General features: G+C 30.6%; 1 protein-coding gene across 1 annotated transcript in view; it reads left to right on the forward strand.

Annotated features, from left to right (window-relative positions):
• LOC107449410 (slit homolog 3 protein) overlaps window positions 1-25,397 on the forward strand; it is a 25,991-nt gene extending 594 nt beyond the window's left edge. Inside the window, exons 2-6 of the mRNA XM_071183907.1 lie at window positions 6,080-7,307; window positions 9,199-9,460; window positions 14,148-14,444; window positions 22,000-23,336; window positions 24,828-25,397. Of these exons, the coding sequence (XP_071040008.1) occupies window positions 6,082-7,307; window positions 9,199-9,460; window positions 14,148-14,444; window positions 22,000-23,336; window positions 24,828-25,080 (3,375 nt within the window). The 5' untranslated portion in view covers window positions 6,080-6,081 and the 3' untranslated portion in view covers window positions 25,081-25,397. The remainder of the gene's footprint in view (window positions 1-6,079; window positions 7,308-9,198; window positions 9,461-14,147; window positions 14,445-21,999; window positions 23,337-24,827) is intronic.

Here is a 25,397-nt window from a genome sequence, read left to right on the forward strand (position 1 = left end):
ATATATATTTATACACACATTCACGAGAAATAAAGGTTTAAAAATACAACTTTTCTGAAATTTTGTGTAAACTATTCAAGCGAATTCACTGAAATTTTAAATTTTGTTATTCAGAATTGTATAATTTCAAAATGGTGTTAAAATCTGTGTACCTTATACCTTAGAATTCTAAATTTCTTGATCCTTATAAAATAAAAAAATAAAAATTAATTATAAAATATTTTTTTTGGATAGGCACATTTAACTTTCTTTTAATTATTTATCTTAGATAAACGAATTTTATTTCATAATAGAATGCAAAAACTTTTAGAACGTTTTTTTTCTTCGAAGTTCCAAGGATTATTCCATGCAAAAAATTATTTTTAACAAATGTTTATTATTTTTTATTATTTTATCTAAATATGGCCTAAACAATGTTGAATGGTAAGGTATACAAATTGTTGCTTCATTTTAAAGAATATAATTTTACATGGCAAAATATAAAAATTTAGCAAAATTTGTCAAATAGTTTCGGAGAAATCGAATTTTAAATATCTGTATTTTTTGAAATTTAATTTCCAATGAAATATTCAACTGTTTATATTAAATTTTGTATTTTGCCAGGCAAAATTACATTTCTTTAAAAAATGATACAAGAAATGATGCAATTAAATGAAAAAATACTAAATAATCACTAAAAATTATTTTTTGCCTGGAATTTTCGTATGATAAACGAATTTAATAATTGTGTGCAAAAAAAATTTCAATTCGCTTCAAAAGTTCTCGATATAAGACGAAATACGCAGAAATTTTAAGTAACATTAAATGGTCCAAACTTTTGATCAAACTATTGGAATCATATTTTCCTGATTGCTGCAATCCCCTATATTTTGAGGATCAGAAATCCAAATCCGTCAATATCATCGAAATGACGAAACCAAAATGAACATGAAGTTTGCCCAAACTTTCAGAAGCTCATCTTACTAAACTAGGCAGTATTTTTAAGATTTCAAACTACCCCCTCTATTTTGATACATAAGAATCTAAACTAAACTAAACTCAGTGGTGCGACAGCCCATAGAGGGCCAAGGCCTACTGTGCCCATCTCAGTTTTCTTGACCTTGGGCTGTGGGGTGCAGAAGCAGATGTTTCGGTCAGGTGGTCAGCCGAAAGCGGAACCCTCAGAGTTTAGTTCGCAAGCATGCTCGGTACTCATCTATCGACCCACTGAAGGGATGAAAGGCTGAGTCAACCTTGCCCCGCCCGAAGATCAAACCAGGGACCTGTGGCACGACAGCGCAAAGCGCTACTGCTCAGCCACCGGGTGTTACATAAGAATCTAATCCGATGAAAAAAAAGGTTCATTTATTCATAGAAAATAAATTTTGGTATCTGATTCAGTTATTTGTTAATTAGCATTAATTAATTAGTATATTTCATGTCGTACTTTTGAACCATCGTAAATAACACCTAATTTGTGAAAATCTAATCATTAGAACTAAAGTTAATTTAGATTGGTATCTTTTTAATTTCGTTCTCTGTGTATTTAACGAAGGAATTGTCCTGATTTCTACAATTTCTTTGCGAACAGGTTTAACTATTATTTGCATTTCAATGATGAAATATTTCTGCTTCAAAAAATTTCATTAAAAGGAGAAGATAATTTATAGTCAAATTTTACATAAAGTATCACATTAAAGCGATGATTAAACCGTCTGAACTAAACTGTACTTGCGAAATACTTCTCTATAATTCGTTTCGTAATTCAAAGAATAGAAGCTAACAGATATTTAAATTTGACAGAAAATCTTTAATATTTTTTCAAATAACAAAAGAATGTAAAGAGTTGAAAGTGAAATAACATGAATACTATTTTTTTTATTAAAAAAATTATATTCTTTTTTTTTATTTTTGAATTCAGGGACAATGAATTTTATTGCTTTAGCATCTATGTGCGATTGTGCACTGTATTTTTTAATGTTATAATAAAGTTTGACTTCAAATTAATGAAAATAAAAAATAAAAATATTGGCTGAATATGTTTTTTTCAGGTTTATACTACTACTGGTGAGTATTAATTTATTTGACACACCATATTTTCGAAAGTAATATATGTAATGTCGTCTTTTTTTCATTTACTGTAATGATCTAAAGTTATATACATAAAACTTGCATCCTTATCTTCCTTCATTTATTCTGTGAAAAAAATCTGTTCAATTTATTGAAAATAAACTGTCAGTTGGTGTACCAGTAATAAAACCGTTAATTTCACAGAAAAATACTGTTATTTAAAAACAGACACCTGTTTTTTTAAGCTTTTTGTGTTTATTTTGAAACGCTTTTTAACGCTTATTTTGAAACTGGCGCAAAACATCAATATGGAGAAAAGACATACTTTTGTGAAAATGAAAAGCATTTGTGATCTAACTGTTTTAATATTTAAGAACTTACTCCAATGCTGCATTACTCGATCTCATAAAAAAGTGCAAAAACTGAGAATAAGTCAGCGATTTTGATAATTTTTATCTGGGTTGAAAAATGTCGCCAATTTGGCAATTTTTAATAAAGTTTAATGACTTTTAAAATATTTAAGTTATTTGTCTGTTCTAAAGCCCAGATAATTCACGGCAAGATTGTATATATAGTTTAAAATCATCACACTGCTTCAAGTGTTAAGCACTTAAACCATGTTTTTTTAAATTTTCCTTGGCGATAAAGCTTCGAAAAATAGTGTTAACTAAAAACTCTATAAAAATCATTGTAGGAGCTAGACAAGAGTAGCATTCATATGACCTGTCTGCTCTGGAATTCGAACATGGTTCGCCTCTATAGCAGGCGAGGTCTCTTTACCCTGAGCTCCGCATCTCTAGTGTCTTAGTATAAAGAAAAATCTCAAACTGTTTTTATTTTAAAAGTCTTACTTATTGAAATAATATTCATGAGTAAAAACGTTTAAAACTATAGTAACCCACCCGTATAAAAGTCTTTGACAACTTATCTTATTAAGAAATTATATCTTAAGAAATATAACAATCTGGCTAAATATCGATTTGACAATAAAATCATTTTACTTATACGATGTTCAAAATCATAAAATAATTGCTGAAAAATAACAGTAAGTAATGAAAATAATGGTAAAATGATTTGAAAAAAAGAAAAGAGTTACCATACGGTAAACAAAACTGAATGGCATGAACAAGAATTTGATTTGACGGTTTTAATCCGTTTATGATTTGGAAAAACTGAGGAAAACCGTTCTGTCAACAAAACAGCTTTAAAGCGTCAAATATACAGATAAGACCTGCAAAAAGGGGATTTTTTACTGTACACTTGTTCTGTTTATTTCCGAATTTTTTGCAACTTAAAAATAAGTGCTGAAAACTATTGCTGAGACAGTTTGATGTTTCCAATTAAAAAGGAAATATGCCTCTCTACATTATTTTTTAAAAAAAACTACTGGTCTGAAAGCTGGCCAAAAGTAATAGAAAAACAGTTATTAAAGTATCCATCATATTGACGCTTATTATAAGGGGGAAAAAACATATTTTTAATGGATTCAATTCCAACCTCTATTGTCATAGACATATCGATATTGATTTGTTAAACTTGATTAATTTTCCAGTTTTTTGTTGTTGTTGTTGTGGCTTATCCTCCAAACGCCTGACAAAGTCAGACATGGTCCATCAGGCCGTTGACCCTAAGAAAATCTGGGACCGGAAGGGGGGGATGAGTATATGCCCTCTCTGGAAAGTCCCAAACAGTCCAGGATGTGTTCGGGAGAAGCCTGTTCAATGAGCAGACCTCGAAGATTCTTCCAGTTTTTTATAAATCCTTATCTATGACATTAATTTTTAATGACATAATTTGGAAAAATAATAATAAAAATTCATGCCGAGGATGTTAGCGATCCTAGATATACGATATAATAAAGTTATAAAAGTTAATAAAGTTATAACACCAAAAGTACAGTACACCAAAAAAAACAACAAAAAAACGAAACAACTTTTATAACTTTTGATTTAATAATCGGATGTTCACGTTCCAGAACTCATTTTTAATGGTTCGAGAGGGTGACCTCAAAAATACTAATTGATAAATGCAGACGATATTTTAGGTTACGAATTCAGACAAAAAAAACGTACTTTCTCTGAATAAACAAACCTTTTTTCTACGGTTCAGATTTCGGATCCCCGAAATAATATGGGGTAGCCTCAATACGGAAAATATGGTTCCAATAGTTTTGTGAGAAGTGTGGTTCACTCTTCTCACAATTATAAAACTCGCTTAGCCAAAGATAATAGTTTTTAGTAATTATTTATTATTTTTTATTATTTAATTTAATTATAGTCGAAAAAATGTTGAAGTGTAAGGTATAAAATTTTTTGCATTATTTTAAAGAATGTAAAGACAAAATACAAAACTTGAGCAAAATCGGTTGAATAGTTCCTGTGAATTGAATTGAAAAAAAAAGACAGATATGTGAAATTCAATTTCTCCGGAACTACTCGACCAATTATGCTTAAACTTTGTATTTGGCCATGTAAAATTATATTTTTTAAAATGAAACAAAAATTTGTATACCTTTCTATTCAACATTTTTTCGACCATAATTAAATAAAATAATAAAAAATAATAAATGTTTACTAAAAATTATTTTTTGCATGGAATTATTTTTAGATAAGCGAATCTTATAATTGTGTGCAAATAATTTTCATTTCGCTTCAAAAGCTCTCGAGATAGAACGAAATACGCAAAAAGTAAAATTAACATTAAATGGTTCAAACTTAGGAGCGCTCTCCTGACCGAACTATTGGGATATTTTGGGGGTCAGAAATCATGTATGTTTATTCCGAGATATTACGTTTTCATATCTGATTTCGTAACTTAAAATATCGTCTGCTTTTATTAATTAGCATATTTGAAGCCATTAATATTGAGTCCTAGAACGTGGAGATCCGATCATTAGATCAAAAGTTATTCAGAGAGATCCTTTTTTTTTTGCGCACTTTGCATTGATGACATACAGGTGCAAGAAAGTTATGACAAACAGACATAGTCAGCGTTTGCAGCCAAAATGTACCAAAAATAAATTCCTGTGGAACTTTATGATCGCATAGATTACAGGATTAGGAAAGCGAGATACGCTGGCAACATCGTCAAGTGTGGTAAACAGAATCTAATTCATTATCATTCTCTTTCACAAACTTGATCAGAACTATTTTCTGATAGAACTATGAAACAAAAACCTCAACGTTAACTTCTCAACGTAAACCTCACTTCTGCCTAGCTTAATAGTATGAGATTGCCGCAGCTGATGCTCTCTGGTTACTTCAGTTTCCGTTTTTAAAAGCGCTATATGTTGAGCCACCTCAACTAGATTTGGCATGCGACATTTTTAGCGGCAATCATTGGTCGTTTCGCCGTGTAAGAGAAATAGTAACGTAAACAAAACAAAGCAAGCGTTGCCACCGGTGCAAAAGAAATACAGCCAAATTTTGGGAGCCACGTAAGAGAATTATGTATATTAGATAATCACAAATTTTGGGAAATAATTATCTTTTAGAAACTTGGAGAGCCACATGCAGTTTTTATCAAGTAAGTTTTGCAATTATAATTACAATAAAAGCTTCTTTTTGATGTAACATTATTCTTGCAGAAAAAGGTATATAAAATTTCCAGTAAAACATTTTGTAAACAAACTAAACATAAAACTATATTTTCATATTTATATAGCTAAATCAGTTAATCAATTATTTGAGAAACTTTGGGGTAGTTTGAGCTTTTTGACTGGTAAAAAAAGGAAACGAAACGTAACTCAATACAGTTTGTATAAGTTTTATGTAATGCAAGGAGACGAAATTTGAGAGCAACTTCACCAAGTGTGGTAATCTTTCAATACTCCAATCCTTAATATGACAATTGTGAAGTTGCTTGTCATAATTTTCTAACTACGGTATATACAGAAACTCTAGCATTACTCTCTTTATATATAGAAACTCGTAGCAATCACGGTGCACTTCGTATATTATAAATATCTTTCACATAAATTTACTAAACTATATTTTGTCGTTCATACTTCAAAATTTCTTTTCTTTTTCAGAAATGAACTTGTTCTTATTCATCATTTATTCTGCATGCTTGTTTTATTCATTTAAAGCTGAAGATAAAGATGCGATCAAGGAAGAAAAAGAATTTCATGTCAAGGGAAAGCATAGTCATCCTTCAAACACACTTTTACCAAAAGATCATCATTCGCATCATGTTACAACAAATGTTTGTAACATGTCATTAGTATCATCAGTTGAAGATGAAAATCTAAAGTATAAAAACTGCATTTGCGATGAGCAAAATGGCGACGTTGATTGCAACCATCTAGGCCTAACCGAACTTCCCAAGTTGATATCGTTCCCAAAGTACATCCAAGTCGTCAATTTTAAGGGGAACAAAATATCAACTCTCGAACCTGAGACATTCTTTAACGGAGGAAATGTTACTGAATTAGATTTATCGCATAATCATATCGATTTCATCAGCAAAACTGCTTTCAAAAACTTTCATCGGCTGGTTCGATTAGATCTCTCTCACAATCACGTATGGAATGTTCCAAAAGATGTGTTCGCAGATCTCATCAATTTAAAGGAACTCTACCTGAATTTTAACAACCTAATATTTTTAAATCCGGGATTATTTAAGAATCTTGCAGAACTTAGAACGCTTTCACTTAAATCCAATCCTATTCGAGAACTCACGCTTAGAAGTTTCGAAAACCTAAATAAATTGGATTACCTAAACTTAGCCTCCACCATGTTGACAGAACTTCCGCCTCATACTTTTGTTTTCACGCCTCAGCTAAGAATACTTCATCTTGCTGACAACATAATGACCGAAGTACCGTCTATCTCATTATATCCTTTGGAACATCTAAAGATTTTAGATTTGAGCCGAAATCCAATAACAACAATTCATTCAAAGGCTTTTATAGGCTTGGAGACTTTGGTAACACTTAAGTTAAATAACATGTCCCGCTTAACGCGTGTAGAAGATTATGCTTTTGGTGACATGACGCATTTACAAGAGTTGCAGTGCAATAATAATTTCCTACTTCAAGAAATAGCTGCAAATGCCTTTGTTGAGGAGTCAACAAATAGAAAAGTGCCATTGCCTTGGCTATATTTGAAGCACAATGGATTAAGAAACATACCTGGAGAGCTGTTAAATTGGAGTGATAACAAGGAATTACATTTGATAGGTAATCCTTTCCATTGCGATTGCAACGTCACCTGGATGCTTAGCTTGCAGTTACAAAATCACTTTCAGCGGCACATAAAGTAAGTATCTAGTGCACACACAGAGTGGTCACTTTTTTATGCCCACCTCCTCAATATCTCGTTTGACCACCACTACCCTCGGGTTGTACTCATTTTTTTATTTGGTTTGTGTTTATTTTCTAATCAGGTGAAATTGTCTGGTTGTTGGTCTAGATGATGAAGGGCTTCACTAGTCTTCAATAGGGTTGAGCTCTGTGGATTGTGAGCACTAGAAAAGCAAAGTGAGGCAAATATTACGAGCTTCAAATTAGACGCATTCATCTGACGCTTATAATGTAGTCCTCCCAAAGAGAAAACTCATCAATGTTTTATTCCTAATGCTTTATTCCTAAACATCGAACTACATTGCAGACTACATCGAAATAAAAGTCCTAAAGTAGACTATTTTTTCACTAGCCCTGTGGCGCAGTAGCTGTTTGCAGAAAACTGCCAAGTGGTCGTGAAAAAGCAGCCACTTGGCGAATAAGTATCGATAGTTAAGCTATATTTTACAGTTCTTATTTCCTGAGTATTTATGCATTAATTATTAATATGGATCCAATAAGTATAATATTTTAATAAGTAAAGAATTAATAAGTATAATATGCTGAAAAGTATAATATGTGTTTCATTGTATGAAATAAGAAGTCAGTTACCAAAATTCTCCCTTTTTTCTTGCCCAGAAAAAAATAATGTATTCGGAGCAAATAAAAATTATATTTGATTTTTCTTTTTAGTTTTAGAGTGGCATTACCCTTAAAAAGAAGCGGAACCGTAATTGTCTTTTAAAATATTTGTTTTTATGACCAATCATTGAAAGGACATATTTACTTATTTAAGAATTATTCAATGTGTTTCGAACTCTACTTCAAACAAAGGGAATGTTTTAAAATAAAATCATTCTTTTAGCAATACTTGAAGCTCCTATAGAGGAAAACTCGATAACATCAATTTAACTCCGATTTACTAAATAGTGTAGCATTCACGAGAGCAATGCTGCAGCTTTCGTTTCACTTAAAATTTTCCGTTTGCCCACAGATTAACAAACTATTTTTAGGGCGATCACATGATACTGTGTATCAACTTGAACAGAAACGTGATTCAGTTTAACTTCTTATAACGCCTTGCAACTTATTGATCCGATATACGTCACTGTGAAACGCTAAATCGAGTTTTTCGGATAGTAAATTTGCAAGCTAACTGAATGAATACTGAAAAGCTAACGGAGTTCACGAAGAAAAAAAAACGTTATCTTGATAAACGCCATTTAAAGTTTGGGAAGTTTTTTTTCTCCATTTTATCTATAATTTTATAACACGCTTTATGTTAAAAATGTAAATTTTTTAAAAATTTTTGGGTTTAAGACTACTAATGTTCAACTCCGTTGCCTTGTAATTTTGAACCCAATCCAGAAGTCAAAGGAACTCCTGGATCGAGAATTGGGGGAAAATTGCCACTTTTTTTTATCGAACTAACCCACATTTGCGTTACATGGTGGGGAAAACCCCGAAACCCTCCCATGGTTAGCCCGATAGCAAGGGTTACTCTAACCCATGATCCATCTACCACTGAGGATATTTTACGTCAGCACCGTGGGCGATGAGAGCCAGATGCGGAATTCGTATCGATCAGCCATTGCTGGGATTCGAACGTGGTTCACCTCTTTAGAAGGTGAACTCTCTATCCCCTGAGCCTTCGTTGCCTACATAGGTACTTTTAACGTAGGCACACACTGGTTTTCGTGATACAAAGGCAAGCAATCCAAATCAAGTAAATTAAGAGAAAAGTGTCTTTGTTATGAACTTTTTGAAAATGGCTCTTTGTTATAAGTTTGTTAATGTCTGAATTACTTTCCTATCTAAATATTGCAATCATTTTAAAATATATATATATATATATTTCAAATTTTCAGATGTTTCTCTCCGCCAAAGTTTGCAAATGTAGCCTTGAGTGATTTGAAAGATTATGAATTGACTTGCATTGTCACTGAAGATTGGCCTGGCGTAGTTCTGATTTCAATTCTCGTCATTTTGTTTCTTCTTGCCCTCATCTTGGCTTCCTCATTGCTCGTTTGGAACTTGAATTGCAGAAAACAAAGGAATGCGAAATTTCACAAGATGGACAAAACTGTTATGAATGATATTAGCATTGACTATTATGGGGGTGACGATTTTGTTTGACAAAATATTATGACTGAGGATTGGGAAATATATAATGAATACTTATTTATTTGCTGTGTATCAGTCTTTTCTGTCAGATGGATAACAGTTGATATATTTGACTCTGATGGACTTTAATTTACATAAAGGACGCATCAGATCTTGATGGCACCAACTACAACAGTCAGTGTCACCAAGTGCTACATCAAGGTTCTTGCACTTTCAATTGATAAAGATAATGTCGTGATATACAGGGTTATTCATTATTCCCTCCGCCTGTAAACGCCATTTTTCTTTTTTGCAACTGGCTTTAGTGGTACATGTTACTGCCATCTACCGGCAACTGCTTATATTAAAACTTGAATAATTTCGGAATAATTTCATATGCTCTTTTTTGCCATATACGTCTTCGTTTTTTTACTATAACGCTTCGAAACCCCGGAGGGAATTATGAATAACCCTGTATAAAGTGACTTCGATGAATTTGTCTCTTTCTGTGATTTTTTTTTAAGTTAGTTTTTAACGTACTGGCCATCGCCAGAACATGGCGACTATTTTAAAGCGGTGCATACTTTGAAATAGTCGTCTTCAAAATAGTTTGCTTTTTGCTGATAGGACTTTTGTTTCATACCCAACTAACGGATAAGTAACAAATGATAGTTAAATTATGATACTTCAGTTAATAGAATTTTGATAATAGATTAATTTTTGATCTAAATAAAATAAAAATACAAATACATGTTTGTTTTTATTGGCTAAACTAATACAAAATTTTTACTAAATTTTTACAGTCGGGGAACATTAAATAATTAAATGCTATCCTGAGAAAACAAGTATGCACGTAAATACCAAAATATGGTAAAATTTGCCCTGTTTCTGACTCTATGGGAACACCAAAAAGCTCAGTTTTTTTATCGAAGAACTTTGGTAATGATTTTAGTAAAACTAAAAATAAAATTAAAAATAAAATATGGTTTCGTAAAAAGGGACAAAAGTTGGTTAATATGGTAAAATTTAGTAATTTTACAATGATGTTTTGGAACATTACCTTCATTTACTCGATTAAACTTACTTTTCTGCTTTGCATTTTTTGCTAAATGTGTATTAATAAAAACTATAATTTTGAAAACCAGAATTTCCAGTAAATTTTTATCATACGAATGGAAGAATTGCCATTGAATATATTAAATATGGTATATTTTGATCTTTATAATCAGAATAATAATTTCATTTACCCGAAATGTCATAACAATAAAGTACGGTAATTTTACCAGAATTCAGGATATGATTGCCCCCCATCTGAACATAATACATAAAATAATAGTGAAAATATCAATAAATCATTAAATCTTTAGATAATGTTGAAGAGTACAAACTTGGTGTTCAACACATGAGTACATATTAAGATTTCTTAAAATACGGCATACAGAAAAATACAACTACAAGTTTCATATAAAAATGAGCATTCCTTCAACAAGTAAATAAAATTTTAACCATGATATTCATTTCATCATTGCATATTTTAGTTGACAAATTTTGAAATGTTTTTAATAAAGAAAAGGCCTTTCGGTTAAACGATTTCAATATGATTGATGTAAGTATTATTGTGTTTTCATAAAGACTTATATGTGGTCTGAATAAAATATCTTATAATTTTCTAAATGCTTGATTTAATAAATTTTAACAGACGAAATATATTAAATATATTACAATATTATATATTTAATATATTAATATACTGCAATATATATTACAAATATATTGCAAATATATAATATACAAATATATTAAATATATTACAAAATAAATTAGATATATATACAAAATATATTACAAATATACAAAGTATATTTGTTTGTTAATATTTATTCTGATTTAATAAAAATTAACAAACAAAATACGGGTGTTTTTTGTGTAGTACTTCCTATAGTGTAGCGTAATACCAAATTTCTTTTATCAGTCACCTCCAAAAAAAAAAAAAAAAAAAAAAAAAAAAAAAAAAAAAAAAAACCNAAAAAAAAAAAAAAAAAAAAAAAAAAAAAAAAAAAAAAACAACATAGAGATAAGTGACTATAAACAAAGAATGATTTATATACATATTAGGTTACGATTATCTTAATGAATACCTGACGTTGAAGAAAACAATGAGAAGCACTCACAAGGGCTGATGCGCGAAGCAAGCAGGGTGCGGGGTCTCTCACACTGTCAAAAATTTCGGATCAAATTACGGCGTAAAGTACCGCCACTTTGGGTAAATCATCCATAAAATCCATTTTACCGTAAAATCTATTTTTACAGAAACATATTATACCGTAATTTTTACAATAATGTTTATTTAATTAGAGTGATGCAGTGATTAAGGTAATTATTACTGTAAAAATAAATGGTATATCAGATTTTTTATTCCGTAACATGTTCCAGTAAAAATTGAATTTTACTGTAAAAAGTACCGGAACCTTGAGTTCTGGATTTTTTATCGTGATTTGATCTGTAATTTTTTATATTGAAGAGATTTAAAGTACCTTTAAATTTTGCCATTTTTCTTTTTCCTCTTTGATAAAATCCAAATGTCTATTATGCGTCTATAATCTTATTATAAGTATTAGGTATTTAGCACAAGTATTAGATATTTTAATTGTTAGGTATTTTTGTAATAACTAATTATAAGTAAATATATAACCTTATAGAAACTGAAACGAAAATTGAATAAATTAGATATATTGTCTTTCCCTAGAGCAGTATTGCGAAAAAATGATGATTTTATTACACAAAATGTGCAAGCATAAATATATTGAACTGTATCGAACTGTATCGGGTTTTATGCATTGATTTATGAGAAATTACGCAGACATTAAACATTCAACCATCATTTTTGTTTGTTGACTGTAAATAGTATTACATCAAAATTTTTAATTATTCAAATAAAACATACCAAAATTTTTCCTTGTATAAACACAGATTTAGTTTCCCATTTTATTGGAATAAAATTTAAACCTAATCATTTGTCTCGGGTTTTATTTCAACTTCGCAAACTTTTATTTTAAATATTATTATCTAAATTTTAATTACTATAAGAACTCGTTAATTATATTTCACCCGGGAAATAATTTAACAATAGTGAGAAAAGTCAATTTCATGATAGTGCCTTTTCTGAACCTTGAGCAATTTCGCCAATTAGTTCGAAATCAGTCACGCCTTTTTTCATCACCTAAATTATGATTTCTGGTCTCATTCTATCGAATAATTTTTGCGATTTCATTTTAGCAGCTAATTTTAAAGATTGTTTATTACTATTGTTGTCAATATCTATATAGTTATTAGTTATTTTTTATACTTCTTCAATTTAATTCTTAATACTTTTGTTAGGTTTCTGACATAATGTGTTAAAATTGATTTTGAATTCCTGAATAGTTTTGCTTCCTAGAAAATTTACTTCTCAATAATTCTACTATTTTATCATATTCATTATCTGGAATTTTAGCCTCACTAACAATTCTTAAAGTCTTGTTATATAAATTAAACTTAAATTCTTTTTTTTTCATCATCCCATTTTTCCAATACTGCAATTTGTTCTAAATTATTAAGAAAAAAATCCTAATTATCCTCCTTATCACCATTAAATTTATTGAGAGAATCAGCAAGTGAAAATTGTTTAGCCATTATTAAATAATTATCATAAACTATTCACTTATCTATATATATATTTCTCTTACACGGCGACAAAAAAAAGCCTCATTACAACTCCCTGAATGGCAACGCTGGAAAATCGACCAATGATTGCAGCTAAAAATGTCACATGCCAAATCCAACTGAGGTGGCTCAACATATAGTGTTTTTAAAAATTGAAACTGAAATAACCAGAGAAAGCATTCTCACCAAATGTCAGCTATCACACTATCAGCTGCGGCAATCTCATGCTATTAAGCTAGGCAGAAGTGAGTAGTCTTTGATCTCTATTTTAGTATTTTGTCGAAAGCGCTTTTTTTCACGAATTTATGTATTACCAATTTATTTGACGATTAATTATCTCCAAAATTTTAACCTTTTTAAAGAGATATCAGTTTTAGCAATTTTATCTTAAGATTTTATACTATAGCACATTTCTAATAGGTTTAACGAATTACGTGTCATTTGAATGTCGTGTCATTTGAATTCAAATTTATTTTAATGACTTAGTACTTACTAAAAAGATGTAATTTTTTTTTAAAAAAAAAAGTTGTTATATGGCTTTGAATGATTGTTTTGAATTCTTAGAATTTTGTGCATTTGCAATGTACCTAAGTTAGTAGCGAGCGAAGCGAGCTTGGTTGCGAAGCAAACCATAGCAATTTGCGTAGCAATTTTCGGGGGTTGGCGAGTTTAAAATATTATAACTTAATTATTGGTTTTATGGAACTTGGTCTTTGCAAGAAATAGGTTATTGGTTACTTTTTCCGTCACAAATAGCTAGCTCCATCAGCCGCTCTGAAAATCTTAATGATTTATTAAGTAAGTTATTTCAGTGTGGTTTGATAACTGTTGCTGTTGTGGATGATCAAGGGGCCAACAACCAAAAGTTAGATGCCAAAGAATTAGGCGCAACAGTTGAAAGTTCCCTTTTTTAGTTGAGGGTCACGAAATCTTTACATTTTTTGATGTGTCCCATTTATTAAAAAACTTGCGCAACATCCTTAAGAAATATGATCGGTTTAGTTGCTTTAAGGTTGCCAAGTGGAGTCATGTGACTTTATGGGAATTTGATTCCAAACAAACTCACAGAGTTATTCCAGAATTATCTCAAAAGCATATTGAGGTTGATGAACTAAGTTCAAGAATTGTTAGACTTGCTGCACAGATTTTAAGTAAATCTGTTGCGGCTGGTCTTAATGTTCTAAGTACTTTTGGCCGATTACCACCTTCTGCTACACATACAGCTAATTTCTGTTCTACTGTTGATGATTTGTTTGACAGTTTGAACGGTCCTGTCTTGAAAAGCACAACAAAGCCTTCGCTTTCGGCTGTTACACTAGCTTCATTCCACATCAGTACCTGGATTGAATCTATGGAATGAATCTAAAATCCCTTGAGTTTTTCACTGAACTGAGGGGTGGAAATTCTGCTTCCTTCTTTTTTGGGATGGCAAATCACCCTGAGTGCAGCTATGAAATTGGTACCTCGGATATTAAATAACCATGCTGTACTTTTCATACTGATGTTCAAGTTTAATCATGATGCAATTGAGAATTTTTTCTCTGTTGTTATACGCAGGGGTGGAAACAATGATCACCCAACAGCACATGAATTTTAACAGAGAGCTTACATGATAATTGTACAAAATATAATTAGCACTTGTGGAATATCGAATTGTGAGCCAGACAATGATACTGTTCTGATTCTCACTGAAGTGCTTACAGCTTCTGAAATATCTGAGTTGAACTCCAACGTTGATGATTCCTAGTCAAGTAATTAAGTAGTTGACGTTCCTGATGGTATAAATACAACGGTTGATATTACTAACGTAATAAATGCTGTAGTTGATATGCCTGATGGGACAAATACTACTTATGAGCTAAGTGAACGGAATTCAGGTGCTTATGCTGCTGGTTTTGTCCCCAAGAACAAATATGCACAATTCCAATGTAAGGTGTGCCATTTGTTGTTATTGGCTGACAAAAACATAAGTTCCTGAACAAAAACATAAGTTGATGAAAGTTCCTGATTGTTACATTTTAAGGAATTTAATGGTGTTAAGGATGGTTTAACATACTCATCTGAAAATTTAATTAGCACTATATGAGAGTTTGGAAGAAATTTTGCCTCTTTATTTCCAGAAATTTGCCACCTTCCTAATCTAAAAATTAAGCTAGTTGAAAATCTTTTTCGGGTAGAGTATGACCGGTTCAATTGTAATACCCACAACAGAGCCTTCTGGGTATTTCTTATAAATTATTATGCTGTGTTAATGGTTAGGTATAAACTTAGATATCTCAATAAAGATATGAAAAATATTAAAAAGTCAAAAAAGAACTTGTCAAAATTATACATATATAAATAATGTAAAAGTTGTGATTAGCTAAAATGAAATTGGGAACCGAAAAAAGTATTTATAATTTTAATGCATGAATAATTTAAGTTGTGATCTGCTAAAATTAAATTAAAAACTCAATAAAATATGTGTCATCATCATTGTTAATGATACAAGTTTAAACTAATTTCTCCAAAGTTCGTCATATTAAAGTAGTGAAGTAGTCACTGCAATTTTAAAGTGTTTTGCAGTCTCCACATTTAAAAAAAAAAGAAGTTGTAGTTAGTAACAAAGTAGTTGTAGTAAACTACAAAAATAATGTAGTTTTCCGACAAATCTGCGTAAGCAAACCAATTTCGTTTTAGTATTATTTGCATTTTAAGTGCATAATTTCAACTCTCGTTGAAAAAGTTTTAGTGCATGAAACAATAATTATTGCGGAGGAATCATCGATGTTGATGAGAGGCAAGCAAAAGTTTTCAAGCAAAACTTTTTAAGCAAGTCGATTCGGTAATAAGCACTAATATAAAATCTGCTCATCCAAAGATAAACCCACGTAAAAAACTTTTTTTTTAATAATTGTTATTAGTTTTTATTATTTTTTTCTACTACCGGTTGAAAGGCTTGTGAATTCTATGACTTATAAATTTCGACACAATATTAAATTCTTTAATTTTAAATTAAATATTGCAAATTTTGAAGCACTTAGGCCGAATAATATTTCCAGATCTATAAAACTTTAAAAGTTTAGTATTTTTAAATTTTCACATTAGATTTTTCTGATTTACTGTACACTCACGCACATTATTGCTTATTTTTGATATGAATAATATATATATATATATATATATATATGNCAGATAATATATATGAAGAATGGTGATGATCACGGAACACCTTCTATCATAAGAGAGAAGAGAGTTTTCTCTGATCAAATTATTACGCATGTAACGTTTTAAAACTAGCAGTAACAACATTTAAATCCTGTGCTAAGAGATAAAATAAAGAATTTTTTTAAAAATCGTCTGCATCTTTTTTGAGCAAGATAATGACTTAATTTTTTCGTTAAAGAATGATTTAAATCGCCTGCTTCTTTTTTGACCTCTTATCCTCATATATAAAATTATTCTTGTAACTTAATAAAATTTTAAAATATTATCAGTTTTCTCATTAATCTTTTTTTGTTCCTTTTTAATCGAAAGATTGAGTTTAACAGGGTGAAAAGGAAACGAAGAAAAATATTAAATGCTTTTCTTCATTTTTCGTCCGCCAAATTTATCAGCTACTTGGAAAGATAATTTTCCTCTTTTATCTAACATGAACTTTGTGTGATATTTTTAATATTCTACCTGTGCACCGCTAATGCAATAGGTTTCTACAAAAAAAGATTGAAAACGATTTTCAAGAAGATCGAACGTTCTTATGATTTCGTAAGATAAATTAACGGTAAGACAATATTTATATTCTCTGTATAATTTGCGTAATTAAGTATCGTATGCTATTTTGAACGTATTTAAAACGTATCATTCATTCCCTTATATCAAAGTAATGTAAATATGGATAAAATAAAAATATATTCATGAACCTTGAGACGTTAAATTGAATATTTAAAAATATAGGTAGATTAAATTGTATTTTGTTTATTAATTTTGTTGAACTAGAAGTAGTCTCGTTGACTTTTTTACTTAATTAAATTAATTTATAAAGCGTTTGTTTCTACTGAATTGATTGTCTTTTAAGTTACAGAATATTAAGCATGTAGATTTTATAATTATTTTTAATTATAAAATTAAACTAGCTTATTGAATGTCAAAATGAAAATAGAGGATTTGAGAACTCTTTCCCTACTAGAACTTTCCAATTAGAATTATTTACTACCTTTTCTCCGGTCATCTCTAATACCAGAAGTATTTACTACTTTTCTTCAGGAAATTTTTAGCTATGAATCTATGCTATCAAAATTATTTACTACCATTCTTATAAACATTTTAACTATAATTCTCGAATACCAGACTTATGTATTATCTTTTCTTCGGACATTTTTAACTATAATTTTTAACTACTCGAATTATTTACTGATTTTCATATGTTTTTAATTCCAATTCGTTACTACCTTTCTTTATTCATAATATTTTCTTATTATAATTATTTCCTACAATTCTTCGGAAAATATTTAACTATTATTTTAATAATGATATTCAATTTTTATAATCCAATGTTACATTATCAATTACAATGTAATGGTTATACTTCCTCCTCCTTTCAACATACATTAAGCTTTAGTTTACTTCTAGAGAAGTATTTACTACTTTTCCTCCGGAAATTTATAAGAATGATTCTATACTACTTGAATTATTTACTATTTTTCTTCCAAACATTTCACCTACAATTCTTACCTACAAGCATTATTTACAGCCTTTTCTTCAAACATTATTAAATACAATTTTTTACTACCTTTCTTTCACAAATTTTTATCCATAATTTTTTACTACCATCCTTCTGAATATTAATTATCATTTCAATGCAACTAGAATTATTTACTACCTTTTTTACTACCTTTACTACCTATTTACAACCTTTTCTTCAAACATTATTAAATACAATTTTTTACTACATTTTTTTCGCAAATTTTTATCTTTAATTTTTTACTACCATCCTTCAGAATATTAATCATCATTTCTATACCACTAGAATTATTTACTGCCCTTTTTCTTGTTTCGTGATGATAAACGGGCAACATCAAAAGAGAAACTATCCAATTAAAAGTTCAAAAATATTTATTGCATTAATACAGATTTTAAATCTATTAAAATAATTATTTATGAAATAATTTTGCTCAAACATCATTGCAAATTTAGCCGCAAACTTATTAAAATTAAATTCTTATTTAGATTTTAGTCACTCTAAAAACACGTTAAATATTTTTACTAAAAAGATTACTTAGCAATAAAGCGAAATGTTTATTCTTAATATCGCTTTAGATATTTAAGTTGTTATTTTTTTATTATTTTAACCGCATACGCTGCCTGTACGCAGTTTCATTTAATATATTTTATAAAACTAAATACAAATTATTTATTTATTATTTATAAATGATTATCTTTCTTACAAAATTTTGCATGATTAGATAACATCATGCGATTTCATTATAATATAATATCAACAACACTTTAATTATAACACTTTTAATTTTGAGCTCTTAGTTTTGAAATCAAAATTAGGAACGTTGAATACTAGAGATAAATATCACTAAATTAGAGATAAATAAATGATTTCCGGGTAAATACTATTTAAACTTTCATTTGTTAATATTATGTTGAGAAAAACCAAAGGTATCTGGATTTTATGCATTTATTTTGTTTATTAATGATCTTACCAAGTACTGTTTTTGTTCGATTGAAATACACAAAATGGAATGACGACCTTCAGCTTTTTATGATGTAACATTCATATGTAAAATGCGTCTAAAATTGAAATGCAGACTTTAAAATAAAATAAAAATTTAAAAGTAGAAGCAGAATTTTCTGTCACTAAAATTTACAAAAAACCTTTTGTATCGAATTTCATAAAAATATTAAAAAATTATAGAGTTATTACACTGTTAAAATTTTCATTCTGAAATTATTGCAAAATAACCAGGAGCAATCTGTTCATCCGTTAATCATAAAGTTTATGATTGAAAGCATTTTCCTTACATTTAAGTTATTGAAACCGTTTACAAGTGATACGGTTAAAGAACCGTGAATACAAAACTGTACGGTTTTGTAACCATTTACAATTAGCAGAGTTTCTAAACCATAAAAATAAAACTTAAATTGACGGTGTTGCGCTATTTTTGTGTGAAAGATAGTTTCGACTTCTAACAGTCCAGGGTCATAGATTGAAGATTGCGGGATACTGGGAAGTCTTCATGCATTGAAGGAATGAAAAAATGTTGTAATTACAACGCTGGGATTCCAGCCCCTGCTCATCTGGTCACGAGATTGACTGATTAGCCCTTTCAGCTTCAGTATGCACTCAGCTGCGCGGAAATAAATGACTTTATAAGGTAGGCCTAGTTAGTGCGGTTAGAATTCTGGTTGTTTAACCGTATTACAAAAAAACAATCAATATTTTTTTCTCACTCTTAACAGTTTGAATATCATTTTCTATGGTTATATAACTGTTTCGGTAGAATAAGGTAAAATAACAATGAAATAAATAGCTATTTAACCGTTTTTGCCTAGAAGTTTCTAACACTGCAGTAAAAAATTATTTATATAAAAATCATGACAAGATCGATACAATTACCAGACGAAAGATCTTTTTTGCGAGTATTAATATCTATTAATAATTATATTATACTTGTATGGCAATTAATATTATACATCTATTATACTGCATGGCATTTAAGCCATACAAATATAATTTTGTTGTTTTCAATGCTTACACATTGCTTTAATTACGAAAGGTAAAAAATAATTTCGAAATATTATATGTTCCATTATATTCATATTAAAAATTAAAACTTTTCAGATAATATTTTAATTTTTTTCCCACTAGTTCTGAAATCAAGTGAATCTTATTACATTTTTTTTTTGCATTCATAATTAATAATGATTTCAAGAACTACTTTTTTCAAATTATTGAAGCATACATTATATAAAACAATTTACTTTGGTACCATTAAAATATTTACTGATTAATTTATATAAACATTTTAACTTTATCCGCATTGAAAATTAATCGTAATGTTAAAGTGATAGTAATTTGTATAAATAATAAAAATAAGATTTTAAATTGTCATTCGTTTTTTTATTTACTTATTTTAACTGGTATGCTTAAATGATTGACAATGGCTATGTTTTATGTGCATTTCTATACTGATAATGTGCATTCTTATATGTGCAGTGTGCAAAGGAAAAAAAAGATAATGGCAGATATTTAAAATTTGATTTTTTAAGAACTAACTGTTCAAACGATTTCTTTTAAGTTTTGTAATTTGCCATATAAGATTACATTTTTTAAAATGATGTGCAAAATTGGTATACCTCAAAATTAAAAATTTTTCCTACAATTATTAAATGAGAATATAAAAAATAATTATTTTTGCATGGAGTTATCCTTAGAAAAACGAATTTTATAATTGCAAGCAAATAAATTTTCATTTCGCTTAAAAAATTTCCGAGATATGGAAAACTATGCAAAAAGTTTAAACTAACATCAAAGGGTCCAAATTTGAACTCTTCTTCCGGCCAAACTACCAGGACCGTATTTCCGAGATCTACTATTCCCTATATTTTGAGGATCAGAAATCAAGTTCGTCAAAAATGTACAGAAAAGAGCCTCGATGGCTGAGTGATTAAAAAGCTGAACTGTCATTGTGAAGAATTGGGGTTCGATTCCCATTGTTGGTTTCAGGCCCAACCAGCATCAGATCGATGGATATCAATTTGTCTAGGAAGTAAATGAGGCACGTGCGCATTGATGACCACATTGCCACTATCATGTCGTTGGTCAAAACATCGTAGAGCTTTAACCTTCATGAACCCCTTGGTCCCCAACGGGCTTATTCGAAAATACTTTTTATTCAGAAAAAGTACATTTTTGTGTTTGATTTCGTAACTTAAACTATCGTTTTCCCTAGTAATTATTTTATTTTAGGTTAGTCCTTCGAATCTTTAAATTAAGTCATAGTGCATGAAACTCCGATCAAGTTATTTTATTTTTAATTTTATAACCATCGTTAAACAGCTGACCCAATATTTGCGTTTTACAACTACTAATGTTTAATTAGTAGTTGCCTTGTAATTTTGAACTTCATCCAGAAAACAAGGGAACTTCTGGATGAAGTATTGGGAGAAATTTACCTTCGTGGAGGACTTTTTTGACAGAACTAAACTGCACTTTCGTTAGAGGGAGAGGAAAACCACGAAAATCTTCTACGATTAGCCTAACGGCAAGGGACTCTAACCCATGATCCGTCGATCACTGAAGAAATTTTACGTCAGCACTGTGGTCGGTGTGAGACAGGTTTGGAATTCAAATCGACCATTCATCGCTGTGATTAAAACCCGGTTCACCTCATTGGAAGGCAAACGCTCTATCCCCTGAGCCACCACGGCTCAACTCCGATCACTAAATCAAAAGTGTTTCAGGGTGCTTCGTTTATTTATTTATTTGCGCACTCTTTATCGCTAAAAATCTTGAAGCATTTTTTTTTTTTTTTTACCCTGTGCAATTTTTTTTATTGGGTAATCTTGATCTACTAATTTATGAAAGTGCAATTAAATGCTTATTTTTCAAGAAAATTTAACTTCAAAAAGTCTACTTCTTTGAAATAAACAAATTATTAAAAACTCATTATAGCTTGTGAATGTTTTATATGGATACAAAAAAAGTCATTATTTTAAGAACTATAATCACAATATTATAAAATGTGGTACCGATTGGAATATCGAGAATTTTCTAAGATTGCATTTGAAGAACGATTGCTTCTCTTAAGAATGATTCTAAGCACTTTTTTTTTTCAGAATTGTTCTCTCATAAATTCAAATCTTCTTATTTTTAGAAAATGGATCAACATTTTGCTATGAGGATCTTCCTAGCATTCTTATTTATTCATGGTGTTTGCAAGGCTCAAGATGTGAGTTCGACTACATTAGAAGAAAAGGATGTGAAGGACAAAATAACTGACACTACGGTGCTTTCAGATGTAAGTAGCTCAATCTCAGTTGCTGACCATTCAAACCCTACAACAGAAAATCCAACTCCTGATGTTTCTACTGCAAGCACAGAATCTGCAAGTCCATCTTCCACTGCAAAGCCGGTTGTTCCCCCTCTACTGAACAGCATTTGTAGCATATCTTTAAAAACATCGGCAGAAAATGATAAGACAGATTCTAAGAAATGCTTATGCGATGGATTTCACCAACACGTGGATTGTAGCCATTTGAGTATCATAGAACTTCCAAGGGAAGTATCATTTCCTCCAGACATCAAAATTGCTCAGTTTCAAGGAAATAAAATATCCAACCTGAACTCAGATACATTTTACAGTGCTCGTGGAATCACAGAGATCAATTTGTCTTTCAATCAAATAGATTTCGTAAGTATCAACGCTTTTAAAGCGTTCAAGGTATTAGTAAGGCTTGATCTTAGCCACAACCGTATCTGGAATTTACCTAAGGGCATGTTCGAAGGTTTGGGCAACTTAAGATACCTGGATATCAGTTTCAACAATTTGGCAAACGTCTTCCCGGGGCACTTCGCTAAACTGAGTGAGCTGAGAAAACTTGTCATGAAGAACAACCCCTTACAAGAGCTGGAACCGAAGCATTTTGAACATTTGACAAAACTAGAAGAATTGGATCTCGAGTCTACTTTGCTTAAGGTCATTCCTGATCGCGTGTTTCTTTTTACACCCAACCTTAAGTTTCTGAAATTGGCCAGCAATCAACTGAATATGGTGCCTACAGAAGCACTTCACGTGCTGGACCATTTGAAAACTCTAGATCTGAGTGGAAATCCGATTGAAGTTGTTCACCAAGAGGCTTTTAGGGGTATGAGATTACTGGTGACACTGTACATGGATAGAATGTCTCATTTGACAACAATCGAAGATTACGCCTTCGGAGACTTGATTCACCTTGAAGAGCTGCACTGCAGTTACAATTTCCGGTTATCCGAGATTGAACCATATGCGTTTGTCAAAAGATCCACAAAACAAAAAGTTTCCTTAGCTCAATTGTTCTTGAGACAGAATGATTTAAAAAAGATACCTCAAACATTACTGGATTGGAACCAAGGTCTAGAAATGCATCTGAGAGACAACCCACTTAACTGTGACTGCCACTCAGCGTGGATGATCAACACAAAGTTGAAAAATGATTTCCAAAGCCATGCAAAGTAAGTTTCATAGTTTAAAACTTATTTCCAAAATTTAAACCAAAATTTCCAAAATTTAAACCAAAATTTCCAAAATTTAAACCAAAATTTCCAAAATTTCACTGAGGTGTTGTATTAACGCAATTTTCCTAATTTCTACTTTCAGTTTTGTAAGTTTCAACTGTAAATTAAAACTGACATCAATAAACACTAAAAATTGGTTTATAATGGAATAACTAAGGAACATAACCTTACACCTTAAGCGGATTTACACTTCGGGTGACAACAAAACCAATGTGACTTTTGAAAGTCCATTCAGAATGTTATTCTGATCTATTGCAGAAGTTAAAATCCTGTTCTTACGCATCGAAAATTTAGGAATATGCGTGCGTGTTAGGATACCAAACTGTCACTTGATGAAGCGGCTGATTAGAGCACCGCTTACTATTATAGGTATTTTTCGAAGGCTCCGTCGTCAGATAATATAACGCTTTTTTGTGAATAATATGTTATCTTAATAACTGTTGTGAGTTTGCAACAGTTACTCATGACTGTTAAATCGAGTTTAGTTAACTAAAGTCAGCGCTTTCAATGCTTATTCGAAAAATGGCACAAAGCTTCAATATAAAGAAAAGTCACAGTTTTGTGAAAAAGAAAAGCATTGGAGATCTAATTTTTAAATATTTAAAAACTTAGACCAATATTGCACTATCTTGTCTCATAATTTCAAAAAAAAAATTAAATAAATAAGGCAGCATTTTTGATAAATTTTTAAAAAGCCTAATAATTTTTAAAATATTTAAGGTTATTTGGACGCTCGGTGAGTGGTAGCGTTTCGCTCTCTCCTGCTACAGGTCCTGGGTTTGATTCTCGGCCGGGCAAGTTTGACTCAGCCTTTCATCACTTCAGTGGGTCGAAAGAAAGAGCACCAAGCATGCTTGGGAACTCAACACTGGGAGTTCCGCGTTTGGCTGACCACCTAACGTGAACATCTGTTCCTGCACCCCAGAGCCCAAGGTCAAGAAAACTGAGATGGATACAGTAGACACTATGGGCTGTTGTTCCACTGAGTTCAGTTTTAAAGTTATTTGTCAATTCTAAAAGCCCAGATAATTCTTCGTAGCAAGATAGCATATATGACTTAAAATTATAGTTCTTCTTTAATTGTAAGACCCTTGAACAGGGCTATATTTTATTTTTCTTGGCGAAAGAGCTTCGTAAAACCATGTTATGGTTATAAACTAGTCTGGATTCAGACCAAGACACCATAGTGATATTAGGCCCATAGTGACCTACGTCTTATCACTTGATCATGTGCACAGGTCTTTTCTATTTACTTTTAACAGGAAAATGTTCTATGGAAATATTAGATATTTGGCCAATGGAAGTTGCTGTTAGTGACAAATTCAATAACGCAAAGAAAATCGATTAAATATTTTAACTGATTAATCTTCATTTTAAAGAGTATTAATTTTCATATCAATGCATAAAAATTGCTTGCTTTCGTTCTAGGTGCGCCACCCCAGCAGATCTTGATGGTATTGCTTTGAGTCAACTAAAGGGCCCTGAACTATCATGTGGATATGAGCTGTCTGATATTGTTCTAATAGTTTGTGGCGTTATCATGGGTCTTCTCCTCCTCGTTTTGATAATTTCATTCCTTTTCTGGAGACGCAACTACAGGGGATATGCCAAACCACATTTTTACAAAGTCAACAAGAATGTTAATGACATCGACTACACCGGTGGTGACGATGGTTTCTAAGCCAATTTTTTAATAGTCAAAGTCATTTGAAGGAACAAATTTCTTACATTAAAAACATTGACATGTCTTTAAAAATATATTTTAGACAAGCAGTGGTTTGATGTTGTTAGCTTGCATATTTTTAATGCAGTATTTCGATTGATTTATTTCTTTGTCGTGTTTTTAATAATTTCATCTCGTTGTTGTTTACATTTTTTTTTCAAATTTAAATATATTTTCTTTTTAAACAGCGCATATTTTTGTACTCGATCATTTTTATTATTTTCTCTGACTGCAATGTGCATTTGGTATTAATTCAATACAATTTTTAAATTTTT

The sequence above is a fragment of the Parasteatoda tepidariorum genome, chromosome 8, assembly GCF_043381705.1.
Source record: "Parasteatoda tepidariorum isolate YZ-2023 chromosome 8, CAS_Ptep_4.0, whole genome shotgun sequence".
Lineage (NCBI taxonomy): Eukaryota > Metazoa > Arthropoda > Arachnida > Araneae > Theridiidae > Parasteatoda > Parasteatoda tepidariorum.